The sequence below is a fragment of the Poecilia mexicana genome, unplaced genomic scaffold, assembly GCF_051168715.1.
Source record: "Poecilia mexicana isolate PSO_F unplaced genomic scaffold, ASM5116871v1 scaffold_5, whole genome shotgun sequence".
Taxonomy (NCBI): domain Eukaryota; kingdom Metazoa; phylum Chordata; class Actinopteri; order Cyprinodontiformes; family Poeciliidae; genus Poecilia; species Poecilia mexicana.
Genome location: NW_028263374.1, coordinates 20958872 through 20977239, shown reverse-complemented (window position 1 = coordinate 20977239; position 18368 = coordinate 20958872). Strand labels below are relative to the sequence as shown.

Sequence of the window (18368 nt, the reverse complement as noted above, 5' to 3'; positions counted from 1 at the left end):
GGGATGGTAACTTCATCAGGAGTGGTTTAACTCCAAGTATGTGACACTGTTAATCCATGTCCTGGATAAAATTGTATGTAATTGCAGTCTTGCAATCCTTTAAAAAGTGTGATTATCTATGTTGCTTGTGACCTTTTAGTTAAGCATGTTTTTCTTCCACTCAACTTTCAATGTGTTGGATATCTCAATCTGTAAAAATCTTGCTTCTTCATAAATGTTCTTTCTTGGCTTACCTTCCTAATGGAGGGTGACAGTGACTGTTGGCAAGACAACTGTCCTGTCACAAGATTTAGCATTACATTTCTGTATTAATTTTTTTTTTATATATATATATATATATATATTAAAATTTCCTCAGAAATTGAATTGGCTTCTGAAGAGCTCTAAGACATAATCAACAAAATAAACATATATAATGAAGATGTGTTACCCTGTAACGACACTATAAAATACAGTATGTATGTTTCAGTCTGTAACTGAATTTCTGAAACTAATCAACTTTTTTTTATATCCTAATTTACTGGTGAACACCGATATATAAAGAAAAAAACAGCTAAAAGTGGGATGAAGGAAAAGTACAAATTTGTAGACTGTAAAATACTAACATTATTGGGGTTAAGTTACTTATTTTTCCAAGTAGTAACAATGATTAGAATGCTTTTCTTCACTATTAAAATCCAGTAATCCAGAATTAGAAGACCATACAGTTTCGTTTTGTTTTTCTTTCAGACAAAGTTGCTTTACAAACTTGGGTCTTGAGTTGAGCCTGATTTGGTTTTTATAATACGGAAATTACAGCAACCACAAGAAATGTTCTGGTTTTACATACTTAACAATGGAAAATGTTGCAAAGCAGACCAAGAGCGCCTCATCCAACAGACTGGATTGTTGTCCTGACTCCAGAATTAAATCTGAAATTATTACGATCTCTTCGGTTTCATCTCATACGAACGTTTTCAAGCTTTCTGAAAACAAAGCGGCAGAAAATTGAAACGACAAATCGCGATGAAAATCCAGATTGTTTTATTGGTGTTTAATCGGCTGGCAGGTCTGCCAAAGCACCATAAGAAACAGAAGTGAGTGGCAGTACGATGCATTCAGGAATAGTGGAGCATGCCGTCAGTAAACAACTCTTAACAAAAAAAAAGAAATTTGAGAACATTTTACACAAATGCACATTTTATACAGCACTGCTTATATTTTTTTGACACTGTGCAAAAACTCTTCACAGAGGGGGCATCATTCACAGAGATCAGAGACTGGAAACGAATCGAATGCGAGCCACACGCAGCGTGGGGGAAGGGCGGCGGGATTCGCTGCAGCCATATACGGGGATTAGAGATGAATACGCAGATACTCGCTTGCTGCCATCTGAAAACACATCCAGACAGCCCTGTCCTGCCTCCGCTGCTGCGTTCGCGTGCATCCGCGTTGGTGTGCAAAGGCATCGAGAGCGTGCATGTTGGGGAACAGATCAGCTTTGGGTCTGGCACAAAGTGGCTCAGGAAGCAAGCATAGCTGTGACGTTACTCCAAACTGTCTTTGAACATCTATAATCAGGGGTTCTGGAAGCACGACTAACGGAAGGCAGACAGTCTCCTGCAGAGAGAAAGAGACTCAAAGTCCATGCACATAATCTTACATGACCACACTTTCTTTAGGAGTGACTTTCAACAGGAAGAGGAGGATAGATTAAGTGTACAGACGCACTGAATCTGTCCAACACATTTTTGTGGGCTAGCAGTGGGAGCCATAGCCATAAAAAGCTTTCTAAAGAGCTCCGGACCACATGAGGACAAGAATGATGGAGATACTTAAACCAAACTATCAGATCATATGGCTGGAAAACTGCAGCTTCCGTTAAACAACAAACACATGATTTAAAAAAAAAGAGAGAGAGAGAGAGAACAAAACACAATTGTTATTCTGCAACTCAGAAGCATTAACCCCACAACGAGAAAAAAAAAGCAAAGAATTTGCTTTTTGGCTGGAAGATTACAGCGTAAACGATACCAAAGGGCTTTGGTCCCAGACTCGTTTTTGTCCAAGTGCTTTAAAGGAGCAGACTGCGGCAGCATGCTAATCAGAGGTACTTTACATAGAAACATGGTGCTGCAGCACCATAATACATTAAGTACATTTAGCAGGCAGATTCAGCAAAGTTTGAACAGATTTCCACTCGGTGCAGACGGTGCCTCCTTTAATCTTAGTCAAACGTATAAAACATAAACCTGCTTTGAAAGGTCTCAACAGAATGAAGCATCAACTGGTGCTTGACTGGTTTCCATGAGAAAGTTCCCAGCCATATGCCTCCTTGTTAAGTCACAGACAGACTGACGCTTTGTTTGCTTGCAGAGCTGCTCTGGGCTCTAGACGGCGGACTGTCCCTGCTCATTTTAAGAAAGTGGAGGCTCAGCATTCATGTGACTGTCAGTGAGGGCCTCAGGCCATGCACAGACATTTACACATTGTGGGAGGTTTGCATTCAAAATGAAAACACAGTTTAAAACAAGGAGCAAGCGGAAAAAATAACTATAATTATCCACATGAACTCTGCACCAATAATAAACATATAAAGACCTACATATCCAGCGTCGTATAAAAATAATCTGATGAGTTGAGTGGCATTGCTCTGTAACCCTTGACAATTTTTGACTGAGAAGTTCACTTCAGTGAAACCTGTACAGATTTCAGCTTCAAACCTCTTCAATAATCTTTACAAAACCTTATTTAGTTTGATCACAACTTAAAGAAGATGATGAAAAATGTGGTTTAGCATCACATGAAAACAGCTACCAACTCCACTTGAAAAGTGAAGCAGAGAAGTCAATGGTTCAAACCTCTTATGGGTGCAAGACGTGACATTGAGAGAGTAAAAAACAACAAAAACATGTTGGCAGTAATTGTGAAAACTGAAGTTCAAACACATAAAATCCATATTAAAATATGTCAAACTCCTTAAGTTAGTCTTGAGGTCATTTTGGAGAGGGGTGACATTTTCCTGCCACAGTAATCTCTGCAGTACCTCTTCAGGTAGAAAAAGCCAACAAAGCTGGCGGCAACACGGACATCTATTTTGGAGCTCTCTGTCTTGCTAGCCGCTTCATGAAGCAGCAGGTTACAGTTGCGATGATGAAGATGCCAACAAACAAGGCCGATGAGACTCCAACCACCAGAGGGATGAGCAGCAGGTCAGCAGCTGGAGAAGCAGAGGAAAAAGTGGAGAGAAAGCTCCTATGTAAGACATCAAACTGCTTTAGTTCTGTTTTTCATTGGATAAATTTATAATTTGGTAACATGAATGTCTCAAAGTTTCAGGGCTTAAGGAATAAGAGCTTATTCCTGCACTTTAAGGCACTTCCTTCTGAAGCTTTGTGCAAACATATATATCCTGTTTTTGCTTTTCCAACCCACTTAATTATTTAAGATCCCCCAACTAATTATTGTATTACACACAGATAACCAGGTGCAAATGTGATTCTCAAAGCATAATTCCATTTACTAAAATAATTAAAGGGCTATGATCCAAACCAAACTGGATCTACATGAGAAGGAAAATGCCCCCTAAACCTAAACCCTGGTTTTGCCTTCCTTAAAAGCAACAACTGCCATTATATTTTTCAAAAAGATTACTTCTAGTCCTTTACATCTGTATGGAGGAATTTTGTCCACACTTCTTTGAAGAATTGTTTTCATGCGGCCATACTGCAGGATTTTCAAGCATGAGTGGCCCGTTTAGGATAAATCCACAGCATTGGAGTCAGATTTAGGTCCACAACTTGATTAGGGCACTGAGGAAGTTTCATTTTTTCTATTTTAAGCCACTCAGAGGTGGAAATGCTGATGCACTCTGGATCATTGACCTGAAGGGTGTTTGAGAGTGAGATCACAAGCTGGTGGCTGGACATTTCTCCTTTAGTGCACAAAGCAAATAACAGTATTTATCTATATTTTTTCCTAGGCACAGACAGAAGACTCAGCAACCTGATGTGAAAGGTGAAGAAAAGTACAAAGATGGAATGAATTGACGCAGAATGTTCAGCTAATGTGGCAGGTCATTGCATTAAATGTGACTGGCTATGCTTCAAGTTAGAATCACTAGTTGATTCCTCTAAACATTTAAAATAAATCTAATTAATCTGCTAACCCCCAAGAATCTTTGTGCCGCTGCTCAGAAGTTCACTTGTCAAGGCTGGACCAAACAGTGACCAAATATTAGCAAATAACTGAGAAAATGTCCTTAATACAACAAGGCTCTCACCTCTGGCATACAGATAAACAGTCACTTCATTTGACTCTGCTTTGGCCCCCGTGTCGTACCAGCCTCCATGCGGATCCTGGCCCCACACTTCTGCACGACATCCGTACACGCCCTGGTTCTCCACCGTCGCCATGTGAATCCTCAGCCTGTAGCTGACGGCAGAAAGCCGGTCGATGCTGATCTCGCTGTCGTTGACGTGGATATTTGATACACCATTGTACATCAGAGTAGCAATGAGCCTGGGCTGTGCTACAAGTTCAGCGTCTAAGGGAGCGCCACCCGAGTTCCCTGTGACGACGGGTTCAGGAATCGGCCGCCGCAGCCATTGCACTTGAACCTGCACCGGACCTGTGGTTGTCACTGTGGCGTTGCAGATCAGGGTGATGGTGCTTCCCCGTTTCAGCAGGGGGCCACGCGGGAGCCGAGCCACAGCTGAGACCAAAACATCTGAGGGAAAAAAAACGACAACATCGAGAGATGAAAAATAGGTAAATAACAAAAATGGATGAAATTAATGAGACAAAAATCTACCAAACGAATTAATATTTGGCTGTTTAAGCTTTTTTGAGCTCCTTCAGAATGACAACAATATCAAACGCGCCACCATGTAATACATCAAAAGAGATATTTCAGTGTATTTTATTTATTCCAAGTCCATAATAGCTATTAAGCAATGCAATTAAGTTCAAGGTTTTTAATTTAGCCTGTAGTTTGTTCAGACAGAGCACTAGAGTTTCAGTGAATACCAGGAAGGCTGAATGAAGCACAGGAAACTTGTTTAGCTTTATCTTTTGGAGAAATGATTTTGTTCTGTCTTTTGACATGCTGCATCTGGAAAATGCACAAAGAGGCTAATGCTTTAGTAAAAATGGCTGAAATAGCTAATTTTAGATGCTAAAGACAGTTTAAAATGTCAGTATTAGAAGAATTGGGTCAATAATCAACAAAAAAACTCTCTTGTATATTGACTACTCTGTCACCACACACATGACCTCTTTTCTGCTTCTAATATAAATAATTAATGACTGCTGTCAGCAGAAAGGCTAGAAACAGGTTTTTACTGATGATGTTTTAATATTATAGATCTGTTTAATCCAGAAGCCTTAAATGAACAAAATCGATATCCACAAGTTATCGTTATAGACCAGAGAATGAACATTTTCGATTGGAGCATCAACATATGTTGTTAGGGTTTCTGAAAGCACAACTAGGGCTGCTCCATAGCAGATGATCCTGTGATGGGGATAATACTGGTTAATTTTGAGATGATTACTTCAGTTGCCTGTTTTCTTCTTTACTTTTTTTTCTCTCATCTGTGAAAAAAAACTAACATTTGTCATTAGTGTCCATTATGAGCATCTTTTCCCACTGGATTCAGTCCAGCTGACTAAATATTACTACATTAGGATGTAAAATGCAATTTTACAACACTTGGACTACATCATTTAGCAATTATTGCCCTCCAAACAGTCATTTGCAATACGTATCATTACTCCATCACCCTCTAGCTTCACACATTTTTTTAAAAAAATCTTAAGCTCACCTTTAGTCTTCAGGTTGACAGTGACGCCCTCTGACCTCTGGGTGAGTGTTGCAGGAGTAGACGGACTGGGGTTTTTCCTGCCAGCATACACACTCACCACACAGCGATACACGCCTGAGTCGGCAGGCCGGGCTGAGAAGAGCTTTAAAGAGTACTTCCCCTCGGACACTTTCTCCATAGAACCGCCGCTGGCTCTGCTGAGGTCGTCTCCCCAGCTTACGGTACCGTCCGGGCTCATCCGAGCCACTTCAACCTCAACAGGAAGCACAGCAAGCCACCAGTCAGTAAGGAATGTAATGTAATTTGAGCTAATTGATGAGAATTTTATGATTTATTCCAGTATTGAGTTCTACAATATAATAGAAAATACAATCTACTACAATTAAAAACCATATTTGTAAATAAGTGAGCAAAATGAAAATGGCAGTACCTCCACTCCTCCGGTTCCAACAGCATCACTGCTGACTGATCCTCTCTTCATCCACTGCACCAGCAGACCCGAGTTCACCTCAGACGCCAACCCCAACACCTCACAGGTCAGGATGAGAGGGGAGCCAACCTGGAGGGTCATCTCCCCCCGGGGTGAGGACGTGACACCCAGAGACTCCGCTTGAGAGAAACAGACACGGATTTGATGAAAACCAAACTCTTCTGAGTGCCAAGGCACAAACAGGCACTTGGACTGTGATTAAATAACTCTCTACAGGAAGTGAGATACAGCAGAGAGCAGTTTCCTAGAAGCAGGCTGCTTAAGCAGACTGTAAAATGCTCAACAGTGTGCCCTGCATTGGTATCCAACCCTCTTTACTCAAGTACTTCTTAAGAAAAAGCCAGTGAAACTAAATGCCTTCAGGAGCCATCTCATTAATAGAGAAAGCCAACAGTGTTAATTAATCTCAGCATAAATTCAGCTTTTCTGTGCAGGCCTCGGAGATTTGTTAGAGAACTAATTAACACACAAATCCTGGGTTTTCAGCATCTCGAAGGCTACGGTTCAATCCATCAGCTGAAAATGGCTGTGCAAAAAGAACCAGCGAGGCAGCCAGGAAGCCAACTCTGGTGGAGCTGCAGATATGTACAGCTCAGGAGGGAGAATCTGCAAATCTGTCTATTCATTTTGTTTTTTTACACTGATCAAAGAAAGCCAAAAAAAAAAAAAAAAGAAAAAGAAAAGGTCTCATTTCAGTGGTTTCCAAAGCTGGTAGACATGCAGCCCAAACACAGCAAAACCTGTTTCTACGTAGTATTGATTCAGGGGGCTGAAGGCAGATGCACACCACACTTCTCAGATCTCAATTTCAGTCAAAACATGTCATCTTCGTCTTTTCATTTCACGAGTATTTACTCCTTTGTGTTGGTCTTTCAATAAAACATATTCAGGTTTGCAATTGTGACGTGACGAGATGCAAAAAGTTACACGATAACTTTTGGAAAACATTGTAATCAGCTTAACTTGTGTGATAGTCGCTTTGTATTCAGGAATCCTCCGTCTTTCCTGCCTTGGTTTGCATGTCAGTAAACTTAACTGGTGTAATAACAACACATTGATGCTAACCCACTGTGTGTGCAAGACTTGTTTAACAATGACATTTAAGTTAGCAAAAAGAGGCCATTGTATGAGCTGAACAACAAGAGAGACAATGGACAATAACATAAAGCCTCTCAGTGAGTGTCTTTAGAAAGGAAAACAATGCATGCACTGATAAGCTTAAAGTTTGACCTCAATCTTATCATAGAAAATGAGTCTAAATCTTTGCATGATGCAACAAAGCCCCTGATTATCTCTTTCTGCAACACAATCAAGTCTAAAATAATTAATTTGGAACGAAATGCATCAATAACAAGTTAAATTATTGAACTGAGAATCTGTACTGACAGCAGATATTTACCTTTTACTATATGTAACAGGTTAATGCATGATAGAAAAATATGTTTAAAGAGGGACTGCCCAACACAGCGGTGCTTATCTAAAAGAAATAATGGACATGCTGCTCTGACAGAAAGAAAGTTATCCTCTCTGCAGGCTGAAGGAGGCCAAGGTGGGAAAAAAAGATTATATAATCCTTCAGACCTGCTGCAAGGCCAGAGGCATCTATCCAGTCATACAGGCAGCCGGCTAGTGACTTATTAAATCCAGCTGGATAAGCAAAAGGAGGGCAGCGTATTTAGACTGTCAGTCAGACAATCTGACTGCTGAGGCACCAAAGGAACAGATCTGCCAGAAATTAATTCATAACTACTTTAACCAAATGTCATTTTTAGTATTAAGGCAAGAATTTGTGTACATTTTTTTTGTTTTGTTTTTTTTAGCACAGTTAATGATGTACGATGTATTAAGTTTTTTTTTTTTTTTTTTTTTTATAAAAACAGTTCCCACCTGAAGTTGGGATTTTGTGAAAAAAATTTGCCCCATGACTTCCATCAACCTTTTCCATATCCAAGTTGTTAAGAGACTGGCAGCAAAATGAACACAAATGTTTATCCTATTATTTAACTCGCCAGCCAAGCACTCAGTTAAAGCATCTGCAACACAAACTTGGAGCGCCTAAACTCTGGAAAGAGCCCGGGGTTCTCAGTGGCACACGGAGCATAAACCAAGCCTGCTTTGCTGTTAGAATTTATTGCTATTTACAAACTTTTCCACAGCCTGGCTGAATATTGCTAGGACTGTTTATGAAGAAGGAGAATTATGTTGTTTTTCACTCGAGGCCTTGCTCCTGTTAAAGCTTTACTCATTGAGCATTTCAAGTGTTTTCCTAATTCCTGTCTTCAAAACGTTGCTTTTCATGAACATTTTTCAGAGCATTCTAATTTATTCTTATTTCCTTTTCACTGCAAATCCAAGAGTGTTTGGCCAACAAAATTACTAAGGTGCAGTTTGAGTCCGCATAAAGTTAAATTTTCCCAACTGGAGCTCTGAGGTAGTTTTTGAGTAGTAAAACACATCAGCAGTTGTGTTTTGTGTCGACTGTGTTTTTTGGCACCTGAAGCCTACACACAAAATCTGTTTCACTTCCTTAATTACCTAGTTGCTGAATGGTCAAGTTGCCAATATCCAGGGTCCTTTGAGCAATCCTCTGCCACATTCGATCAGGGTCCCTAATCCACTGTGATGCTTCACAGAAATACGACCCAGCGTCATCGGGCTGCACCGCCTTCATCTTCATCACGTACAACCCCTGTCCGCCCTCTCCGTTCCTCTTCTCCAGCGTGATCTCTCCGTCATCGTAGCGTTTCTTGTAGAACCGTCCTGGAACAACCCCTAGAAGCTTGTCGATGGAGATGATCTCTCTAACTGTGCTGACCTCGCTGCCATCGCCGCTGTCTGAGCGCTCGCCGCCACCCCGCTTCCCGAACACGATGGACAGATGGGTGAGTTGCTCCGACTGGATGCTGGATGAGCACGTCAGAGTTAATTCAGATCCTTCAGGAACAGGCTGGCTGGTTAGGGAGCGAATGTAGCTGATTTGGAGTGAGTCTGGAATCACTGTGGGGCAACAAAACAGAAGGAAAAAAGCACCGACTAAAAAGACTCCGCTAAGACAGTTTGCTGAAAACATATGTCACCGAACAGATTTCTTGTGTTGTCTTACTTTTACACACTTAAAGGGGCAGAATTATGCATTTTCCAGACATATACTGCTATTTTGTGGCACAATTGTTATAAACATGCTGTAAATATCAAATATGACTGAAAAGAAATGTGACGATTCAATTTAACGTTTTGGATTTGTTTCTGTCTTTTTAAGAAGCTCCTGCGCTTTCCGACGCTGCCTTCGGCATCAACATCATGGCAACAATGACAAAAAGAAACCGCCCCCTAAATTTAACAACCAGCTCTGCCGCCCTTTGCAGCAACAAATGTGATCATTTATTTTTTACAATAATGTGAAGAAATTGTTGGCCCATTCTTCTTTTCAGAAATGTTTTCCTTCAGCCACATCAGAGGGTTTTGAAGCATGAAGGTTATGCCACAGCATTGAAAATTAAAGTTAGTGTTTTTTGCTTCTTTTTTTAAGATGTGGTATTTCTACACCCAATTTAACAAAAACATTTCACTTTTGTTTTATAATGTATTTTTTCAAAAGACTTGGGGATCACCAAGATGTATTTTAGTGCACGAGTGATTTATTTACTCAGGTTGTCTTGGTCCAACATCCACTTTTGTTTTGAACATTTAAAATGAACACAGAAACAAAAATAGGAGACATATGAAAGAGAGCAAATGGTTTTACATACTGCTGTATTCACTCTGAATTAAGAAAAAGGTAATGGCAACGTGCAGCTGAAAACGTTTACCACAAGGAGCTTCATTGAGAGAAATGAAAAGATAAGCTGGAATGAGGAATGCTGCTGGGAACCAAGTCCAGCCCTCGTTCCCATTAGTCAGAAAACATTCATCTGGTTGATGTAAAGATAAGATCCACTCACTGTAATCTCCACAACGTGGAAGACGGCTATTTTCCTCTGATATGCAACTAGTCTAGTTACAACAAAATCAGACCTGTCTTATTTGGAGAAAAAAAAAAATTATTAACTACTTTTGATAGCTTATGCAAAAGTGCACTGCTAGATTTTCTTATAAAACAACCAAATATATTGGTTTAATACTAGTGCACTTTTCCTTACTTCAAACTTGACAATCGAAAATCGAATGTGAGTCAACAATCCCGTTCCTCAAAATATACATGAAAGACATGTATAAACATTAGCATTGATTATATTTTTTAACCCCTCTTGGTATTACGTGACTTGTTACCACATCTCTTTATATTTAAATTACATTAATTCATAAAATATACTTCCGTTTTAGATATTTGCCCTGCTGATTATGCAAGTCAAAAAAATATGCAGACTGGTCCCACCATAAAGCATTTTTTGCCAACTAAAACTTAGCTATTTTTAATTAAGTTAAACATTTAAGTATTTGTTTTCTAACCACCAGGTATTAGTTGTAAGAAAGGAGTCGGTGGTGTTAATATTTATTAATGTGTAAATATTTATCAAAAAGGTTTATTATTATTGTAGCCAAACAAACAAGCAGCTTTGCTAATTAGTCTACTATAAAAGGTTAACTTTGTGTTTTTTACTGAGTATGTTCTACGTGATTTATCCCATAAATTTTATGCTGCATGAATGATGACGAAGTAATCTGTCTACATCTTTTTTGTTAAAAAAAGACGTAATTTTAATGAGGCAAACTGTTTTTAATATGTAAACGAAGCAATATTCTATGCAAAATCGCAATAAGCATAAAGCTTCTTTGTCATTAACTCTTGATTTTTTTATTTTTGTCCCAACCATTTTTGACAATGAAACTCTTTTGAATGAGAATTTTTTTTTTCTCTTGTAGTTTATAGTTTTGGTCTCCTAGCCTATGAGCTGTCAGTCAGTTAGTCTGTGTATTGTTGCTGACGTGTGAAGTATCTTCTGAACATCAATCCTTGAAGTCTTCTAGTAGTGAAAAACAGAGTTTATTAGCTGGGTAATGGGGATAACACTATTTATTCAGTGGAAACAACCTTTTAACTTTTTATTTTAGTGTAATTCAGCTTTTAATGTTATAGATTGTGACTCCGTAGCCATTTTGTTTCCAGATAATCAGTAACATTCCATTTTCCAAGTGTAACATAGAAAATACTTGTGTTCAAGGTTATCTTGGTTCTGCAACTTCAACAAATTAATGTTTATATTTCCAATCAAACTGTTATTTGTAACAACATTTTAACATAAAATCTTCTGTTGGAGTCACAAATACATACTTTATAGAACTCTCTACAAAAGACAACCAACTTTGCAACTACATTCAGAGAAATTTGCATTAGCTTGTTTTACCTTTGACAGGAACCAACGCGCTGTAATTTCCCTGGTAGGTGCTGTCCGTGCTGGGTGTATAACACTCATATTTCCCCTCATCTTCAGCTCGAAGCCTCTGGATCACCAGTCTGACCTTATCCCCCGAATCTCTCTCAATCCTCACCTCCCCATTCCTCACTCTGGCCTGGAATGGGGCGTATGGAAAACCTTTGTCCCTGGTGGACACCACTCCTATCTGTTTTCCTCCAGCATCATTCCTATAAAGGAACCACTCAAATTCTTGGGTACGTGAACCTTCATATCCGGACACTTGACATGGCAGGGAGAGACGGAATCCGGCAACACGGAAAAGTGGTCCAGTGGGAAGAGTCACGTCCCGGCACATAGCATACTGGAACACTGTGATAAACGGAGAAGGAAAGAAAGTTTTGTGTAAACTTTGTTAAGTTATAGTTGCATCAAATGAATAACGTCTGGAATAGATGACTGATTATGCAAATAATAAATTAAAATGGTGTGGATAGGAGCCGTGAAGGTTAATGCTCTCAGTGAGTTTCCTGTTAATATGACTAAGGGAAGTCAGCGGGCCCAATTTCAAGCTGGTAGAAACTGAGTAAATACTTATGTAAACAGAGGAACTAAATTAAATCAGGAAGATACAAAATGTTAAGAAATGTTACAAGTTATTCATCAACCAGCATTATGCATGTTTAGTAAACATGTCTTTGGTTCCAAGCAGAAATATTCAGCATGAGTTCCTCAGGGCTGAGATCAGCCAGGTTCATTGTTTTCTACTGAGCCTCTTTGTCTGGTTTTAAAAATAAAAATACCCTTTTTATGATAGTTCCATTTAAAGATAAATCTGGTCCTTTCAAACACTTTAACTCTCAGCATCTGAAACTCACATATGCTACAATTGAATTTATATATATATATATATATATATATATATATATATATATATATATATATATATATATATATATATATATATATATATATATATATATATATATATATATATATATATATATATATATAAGAAAAATCCAAGGAAAAGTTTTAAAGGATCAAAAGGCTAAAGAAATTTGAACATTACAAGCAAAACAAAACAGAAAGTCACCAAAGAATTACTTAACAGTACCAATTCATGAGATAACTATTTGAAAATGTATCATAATCCAAGACAAAAAGAAAAAGCAGAATGACATTTTTAGTAATGTCTGAAACGAGCGGTAAAGTTCACAATGAGGACATCTTTATATCATTTATGCTTTGTGTCAAATAAAACAAGCCAAACAGACAGCTCATCTTGTGATTAAATGTTCATGTCATCAGTCCTTGAAATAAAAATAATTGAATACTTCTTTGATACATGACACCATTTCACCAAAAATTTAAAGTTCATAAAATATGAATCCCTTTGGCCACATCTCTTGAACAAAGGAGCATAAAAATACTAAACTACTGCAAAGCAAAAATACCCAACAACACCCACAGGTTATGCTATTAAATTAGTGTCAGTGCAGTTATCGATTTGCCCAGAAAGCAAGAGCTAAGGCAGCTGAACTGCTGCTGTGTCTTTCCAAAGCAACTGCAAACAAGATTCTGTCCTAAGAGACTGCAGATATATCCACGACTCACCTCTGACTAACCCTCCTTAAGACTCTTAACTACCGTAACAACAAGAAAAACCAGGTGAGGCAGTTGTTTCTGTCCACTGTTTGTGTGGGGGTGTGTACAGTACTGGAACAACTGGACCTTTTACCAAAAGCAAGGCCTCGCCTGATGACAGACACACATACAAACCCCACACAGATAATGACATGGGAGACTAGAGGGAGGCTTAAGCGGATCAAGTCCTAATTAACATTGGACTCAGCCTGATAGAGCTGGGGGACACCACAGCTCGTCACAATACTCGATGCTGTATGGATCAGACCCCATGCATCAGGGGCCTGGGGGGCATTTTCTGAACCAAAACAAACACAGAGATGGTTGTTGCACCTATTGATCTAAAAGCTCCATAGGAAGATGGTCCTGTTATTATGGAGCTAAAAGGTGAGGGAATACTACACATACCCATGTCCAATATTCAATAAATTAAAAAAATATATATCGTGATGAGTCTCATTTGTCAGATTAAAAGTACCTTTTGAAAGTAACAACCTTTAAGCAGGTATTAACCTCTTAACTGTCACCCTCAAAATGCTTACATGTAAGTGAATAGGTCCAAGAGGACACAGAATGTGTCATCGTCATGACAGTTAAAATGTAACTATGGGTGCTGTGGTGATGCAGGGGCGGAGCAAACAAAAATATCTACTTCTCCATGCATGCTTTACAAGTCCTTTTTTCTTTAATGTAAACATTATAATGTTCAATCTCTGGACATTGTACCAAACATATGAGATGAACCGCAGAGCTTTTGGTGAGCAAATTGAGGATACTGCATGTTTAAGACATAAAATAAGCTCTAAAAGACAGAGTGTGCTGTAGCCCTGCAGAAGATAGTGAGGGGAGCTGAGAAGATCATTAAAGTGTCAACTTTTTAAACCGCTGCCACACTTCAACGTCAAAGCTGCTGCATTATTGAATTTATTTGATATTCTTCATCTGCTTTAAGCTTTGAAAAATGCATCTGTTAAATTATTTCTCACATTACTATCAATCCCTGTAAATGTCTTGCTTCATTGTGGTCCATTAGCCACACAATGCAATCACATCAAACTAATTAGAGCTTAAACCACCAAGTCAAAACAAAAGCTCTCCAATAAAACATATGATCAATCTAACAAACACTGCGCATAAAATGCCAACGTTCAGGACTTTATGAAATGGAGGATGAGAAAAGAAACACCTGTGGGGGAAGTGCAGTATCCAAACAGTCAGAAAGGTGATTGCTTTACAGGTAATAAACCTCACTGTGTGCATAATGGGTGTGATTCAAATTCTCACCGCTGAGTTGATAATTCGTATAAGACCGGAGCATTAGAATAACGCAATCTGCTGTATATTACATCAGAATAAAATGGATTTGTTTAGTAAGCCGTCTCCTTCTGTGACAGATGGCGAGGCGGTTGGGAGACAGAACACAGACGCGGATGGACTCACCCCAGTGCACAATTACGAATAATGCTGTTTTCATCTTCGGAGCCATCATGGTCCTCATCTTCTTCCCCCCTCCTGAAGTCCAGATGGATTATGTTGATCCAGATCTCTCTCTCCTCGTTCCTCTCCCCGTTTACCGCCGATCATAGTTCACACCAAACCTGCCGTGGGTTCCATTAAAAAAAATAATAAAATACTGAAAAATCTGCACAATTAGCGCCAACTGGAATAAGAAGGAGAAGAAGGCGCCGCATGAATGAAAATGCAGGAGTACACATGCAAACCTGTAAATTTATTCACCCATTTTCCATGCAACACCTCCATCAAATACGTCGACTACTCCATATTATGTTTTCAGATCATACCGCCTCGCCGTCCATTCTTACCACAGGGCAGGGGGCTGGGCTGCAGCTTGGACGTGTGTGTTTGAAGGGGAGAAGGAGTGGTTGGTCACAAGAAGGTGGAGCTTAAATGTATTAGAAAATGAACCACGGTTGGACGATGGCGTGTTGAGCCAATCACAGTTTAGAGAATGGAGGGGGGCGGTGAGGGAAGAGCCAACAAAGAGAAGTTGAAAAACCACTAGAGGGTGACAAAAGAAAGCATAACAAATCTGTGATTTTGAAGTCGGGTATTCGTTTAATAAAGGCTATAGAAAGCCTTTATTAAACACCTTTATTATTTATGTCTGTAAACTATGTTTGAAAAACAAGTATCACAGCATTATAAGTGGTGAGTGTTTTAAAGACCAAAAGTTTTCAAACTGACAGAAATCTTTTTTGTTGTTGTTTTACAAATTAACTTAAAGGTCACTGCTTCATTTTTGTCTTGGTGGAGATTTCCAATTTACATTTGTTGCATGAATAGTGATAAAATGAAAATGCACGTAATGTAAAAGTAAACAAAATCTTTAAATAACTAAACATATTTTTGCACTGTTCTTTAATCCTTTCAATGAGTTGCAGAATAATAAATTTGATTGGGAATTTTGCTTAAAATCTTTTTGTCAAGTAAGGCTTCCTCTAACTACACACATTATCATCATCTGGCTTTACAAAAAAAATGATTAGGATGCTGTTGGTAAGGCTGCACCCAAATCAACCATTTCATCAAGAAGTTCAGCTGCTGTGAAGAAAGCTTTAGGTTTCAGGAAGCAAAGCCATCCTCCAAAGAGGCTCTGGCTAGGGCTGTGGTTGTCCAGTACCTCTGTGCTGGGCAATCACTGCCTTGGGACTAGCAGAAAACAAGTGAGACTGAGATTTGTCAGTACTGGTCTGGTCATTGGTGTTAAAAAGGACTGAAAAGAACCAATGTCTCTCCAAAACAATCTTCAGAGACAGACTGAAATACTGCTGGAAGTGTCAGAACAGATCTGCAAAGGACTGAGGAAACGCTATTTTCTCAAACAAGGCCCATTTTAGACTTTGCGTTACAGGAAAAAGGAGTCTTGACAGGAAAAAAAAAACATTAGCCCTTTCATGAGTTTCGACTACAATTTCTCTCAAAATATTGTCACAAATAAAGAATGCATTATAAAACCCTCAAGGAGCAACTTTGCCCTATGATCCAGAGGTATTCTATCAACCAACGATGCTTTTTTCTGCACAACGGAGGATCATGCCACAACGTTAGCATTCTAGGTCTGTAGCCAGGAAACTCTTCGGATCCTAACCTCAATGAGAAGCTTCTGACATTTCGTATATATCTGATGTATTACTCCTATGAAACACATGAATGACTTCTTATTAAACTTCATTTTACTACTGAAGCATCTGATAAAACAATCAAAGGACTCGTCCATAAACAACCCTTTTATTGCTTCGGATTGCGTCAGTAAATCTCTGAAAGTAAATGTGCGGAAAATAACAACTTTGAAGAAGATGATCTAAAAAAGCAACAATTACAAATGAGCATTTTAAATCACAAGGTGGATGATGAAACAGAATTTAAACTACACACTACTAAAAAGTTCCCAGGTAAAATGAAGCCCTATAACTTATTTGAAATGCAAAAAATAAAGTATTTAACTCCAGCTGAATGCTTGAAACTTAAACAAACCTGAGTGTTCATCTTTATAATATATGCTAAAATATGTAATAATATTTTAATTATTTGAAAGAAATATGCAAATAAACTATTATGTAAAGAGAAAAATACAAGGAAAACATGTAAACCAATTTGTAAGTGCAGCTGTCTTTGCCTTAAATGATTGTGTAAAATATTAAGTGCTATGCTAAGTGTTTTCTAAAGTAGCTGCATCAAAAAAGAGTAATAAAGTTTAATTTGATTAATACAATTCTTCTGATTTTTGTGTTAAGAAGAGAAAGTAATAAATCTCAGCTATACTTTGCTGCCTGTAGATTTGAGCAAACTTCCTTTTTTTATTTCCTGATAAACTCTGATTCTCTGAATTCATCCTGTCTAAAATATTTTCATTATTGTATAAGGCTGATGGAAAAACATCACCACAGGCCAACAAAAATAAAATACATGAGCTGAATGTCTCCATCAACCACAAGATGGAGACATTCAGTTGCCAAACTGGCAAGGCTTTACGTTTCAGGTTGCAAAGTAAACTTTTCATTTACATACATCAAATCAATTTGCCCTTTTTAATGTAAGGCAAAGTCGCAGTAATGTCTGTTTGTGAAATAAAGCATTTTTTACTTCTACCAATATTGATTGTAAATGTGCGTTCTTAAAGTTCTTAAAGTATTCAAAATTAACACGATTTTATTAAAATCCATTTAAAATATCCGACTTTTAATAAAGCCCAAGTTAATCTGAGTAATTTATGTGCACTCTGCAAAAGCAGTTTCATGCTTTTTCTTCATTTTGACACTCATGAAGAATGATGATAATGTGTTTCTTACTTTAACGGAAGCAGCTTTCACTGTAAGTTCTCACTGTATTGTATGACATTCATTAGCGAGTAATCACACTCAGATTCATTCTTTCAGGAGACATCTGGGCACCCTGTCTACCGTCCTTCTTTCCTCCCATTTCTCCCTCTCCTCACTTTGAGCTACATGGAAACCTGGACGACTTCACAGCGTGGCTCGGCAGCTACAGAGGAAGTCATTAGGGTATTCTGGGTTAACAAGGCGGCAGGCAGGATATGCAGACTTCAGCAGGAGCGCACACCAACACTGAGGGATGGCACTCATGCAGAGAAAACTTCCTCGGTCTTCTAATATATCACAATTTTAACCGAGTTGGACAGCTAGAACATGATGTAGTGTGTTTCGCTTCCAGGGAAGTAAAATGAACCTCAGGAAGCTGTGCTAATCTTCCTGTACTCTAAGCTACAGAATATTTATGTGAATGACTCATAAGAGGATATACTAAAATCTAAAAGTCTTCTGAAGTTATGTTCTCTACTTTTGCAAATAAACTTTTTTTTTTTTTACTCGTGAAACTTTTATTCTTCAATCAACCAATAATCACATCCTTTTTAAAAAAAATCATTACTCAATTTGTAATTGAGAGTCATTTGACCACAAAGATATTAATGACAATTTAAATGAAAATTATTTTTTCTGATATCTGTGTACTTGGATACATATCCAACTTCACTGAATTTCACACGGCATGCTGGACCTTTCTTAAACAAAGCAAAATTAAATAAATTCATAA

The 18368-nt window shown here is 38.4% G+C and overlaps 1 protein-coding gene across 3 annotated transcripts; it reads right to left on the bottom strand.

Moving 5' to 3' along the window:
* Positions 1-1006: 1006 nt before the first annotated feature.
* On the bottom strand, positions 1007-15301 carry igsf8 (immunoglobulin superfamily, member 8). 3 transcript variants are annotated; one of them, XM_088005732.1, is made up of 9 exons: positions 15017-15301; positions 14736-14893; positions 11640-12020; positions 8830-9291; positions 6235-6413; positions 5805-6057; positions 4262-4708; positions 3026-3199; positions 1007-1599 (listed from the first exon to the last, which is right to left on the bottom strand). In XM_088005732.1, exons 2-8 carry the CDS (start codon positions 14791-14793, stop codon positions 3072-3074), a joined length of 1908 nt encoding a protein of 635 aa, XP_087861858.1. In that variant the 5' UTR covers positions 14794-14893; positions 15017-15301; the 3' UTR covers positions 1007-1599; positions 3026-3071. The 3 variants fall into 3 exon arrangements, with proteins under 3 accessions (XP_087861858.1, XP_014860223.2, XP_014860216.2); XM_015004737.2 differs by having other exon boundaries at positions 1007-3199; positions 15033-15301; XM_015004730.2 differs by having other exon boundaries at positions 1007-3199; positions 15017-15300.
* Between the last annotated feature and the right edge of the window lie 3067 nt (positions 15302-18368).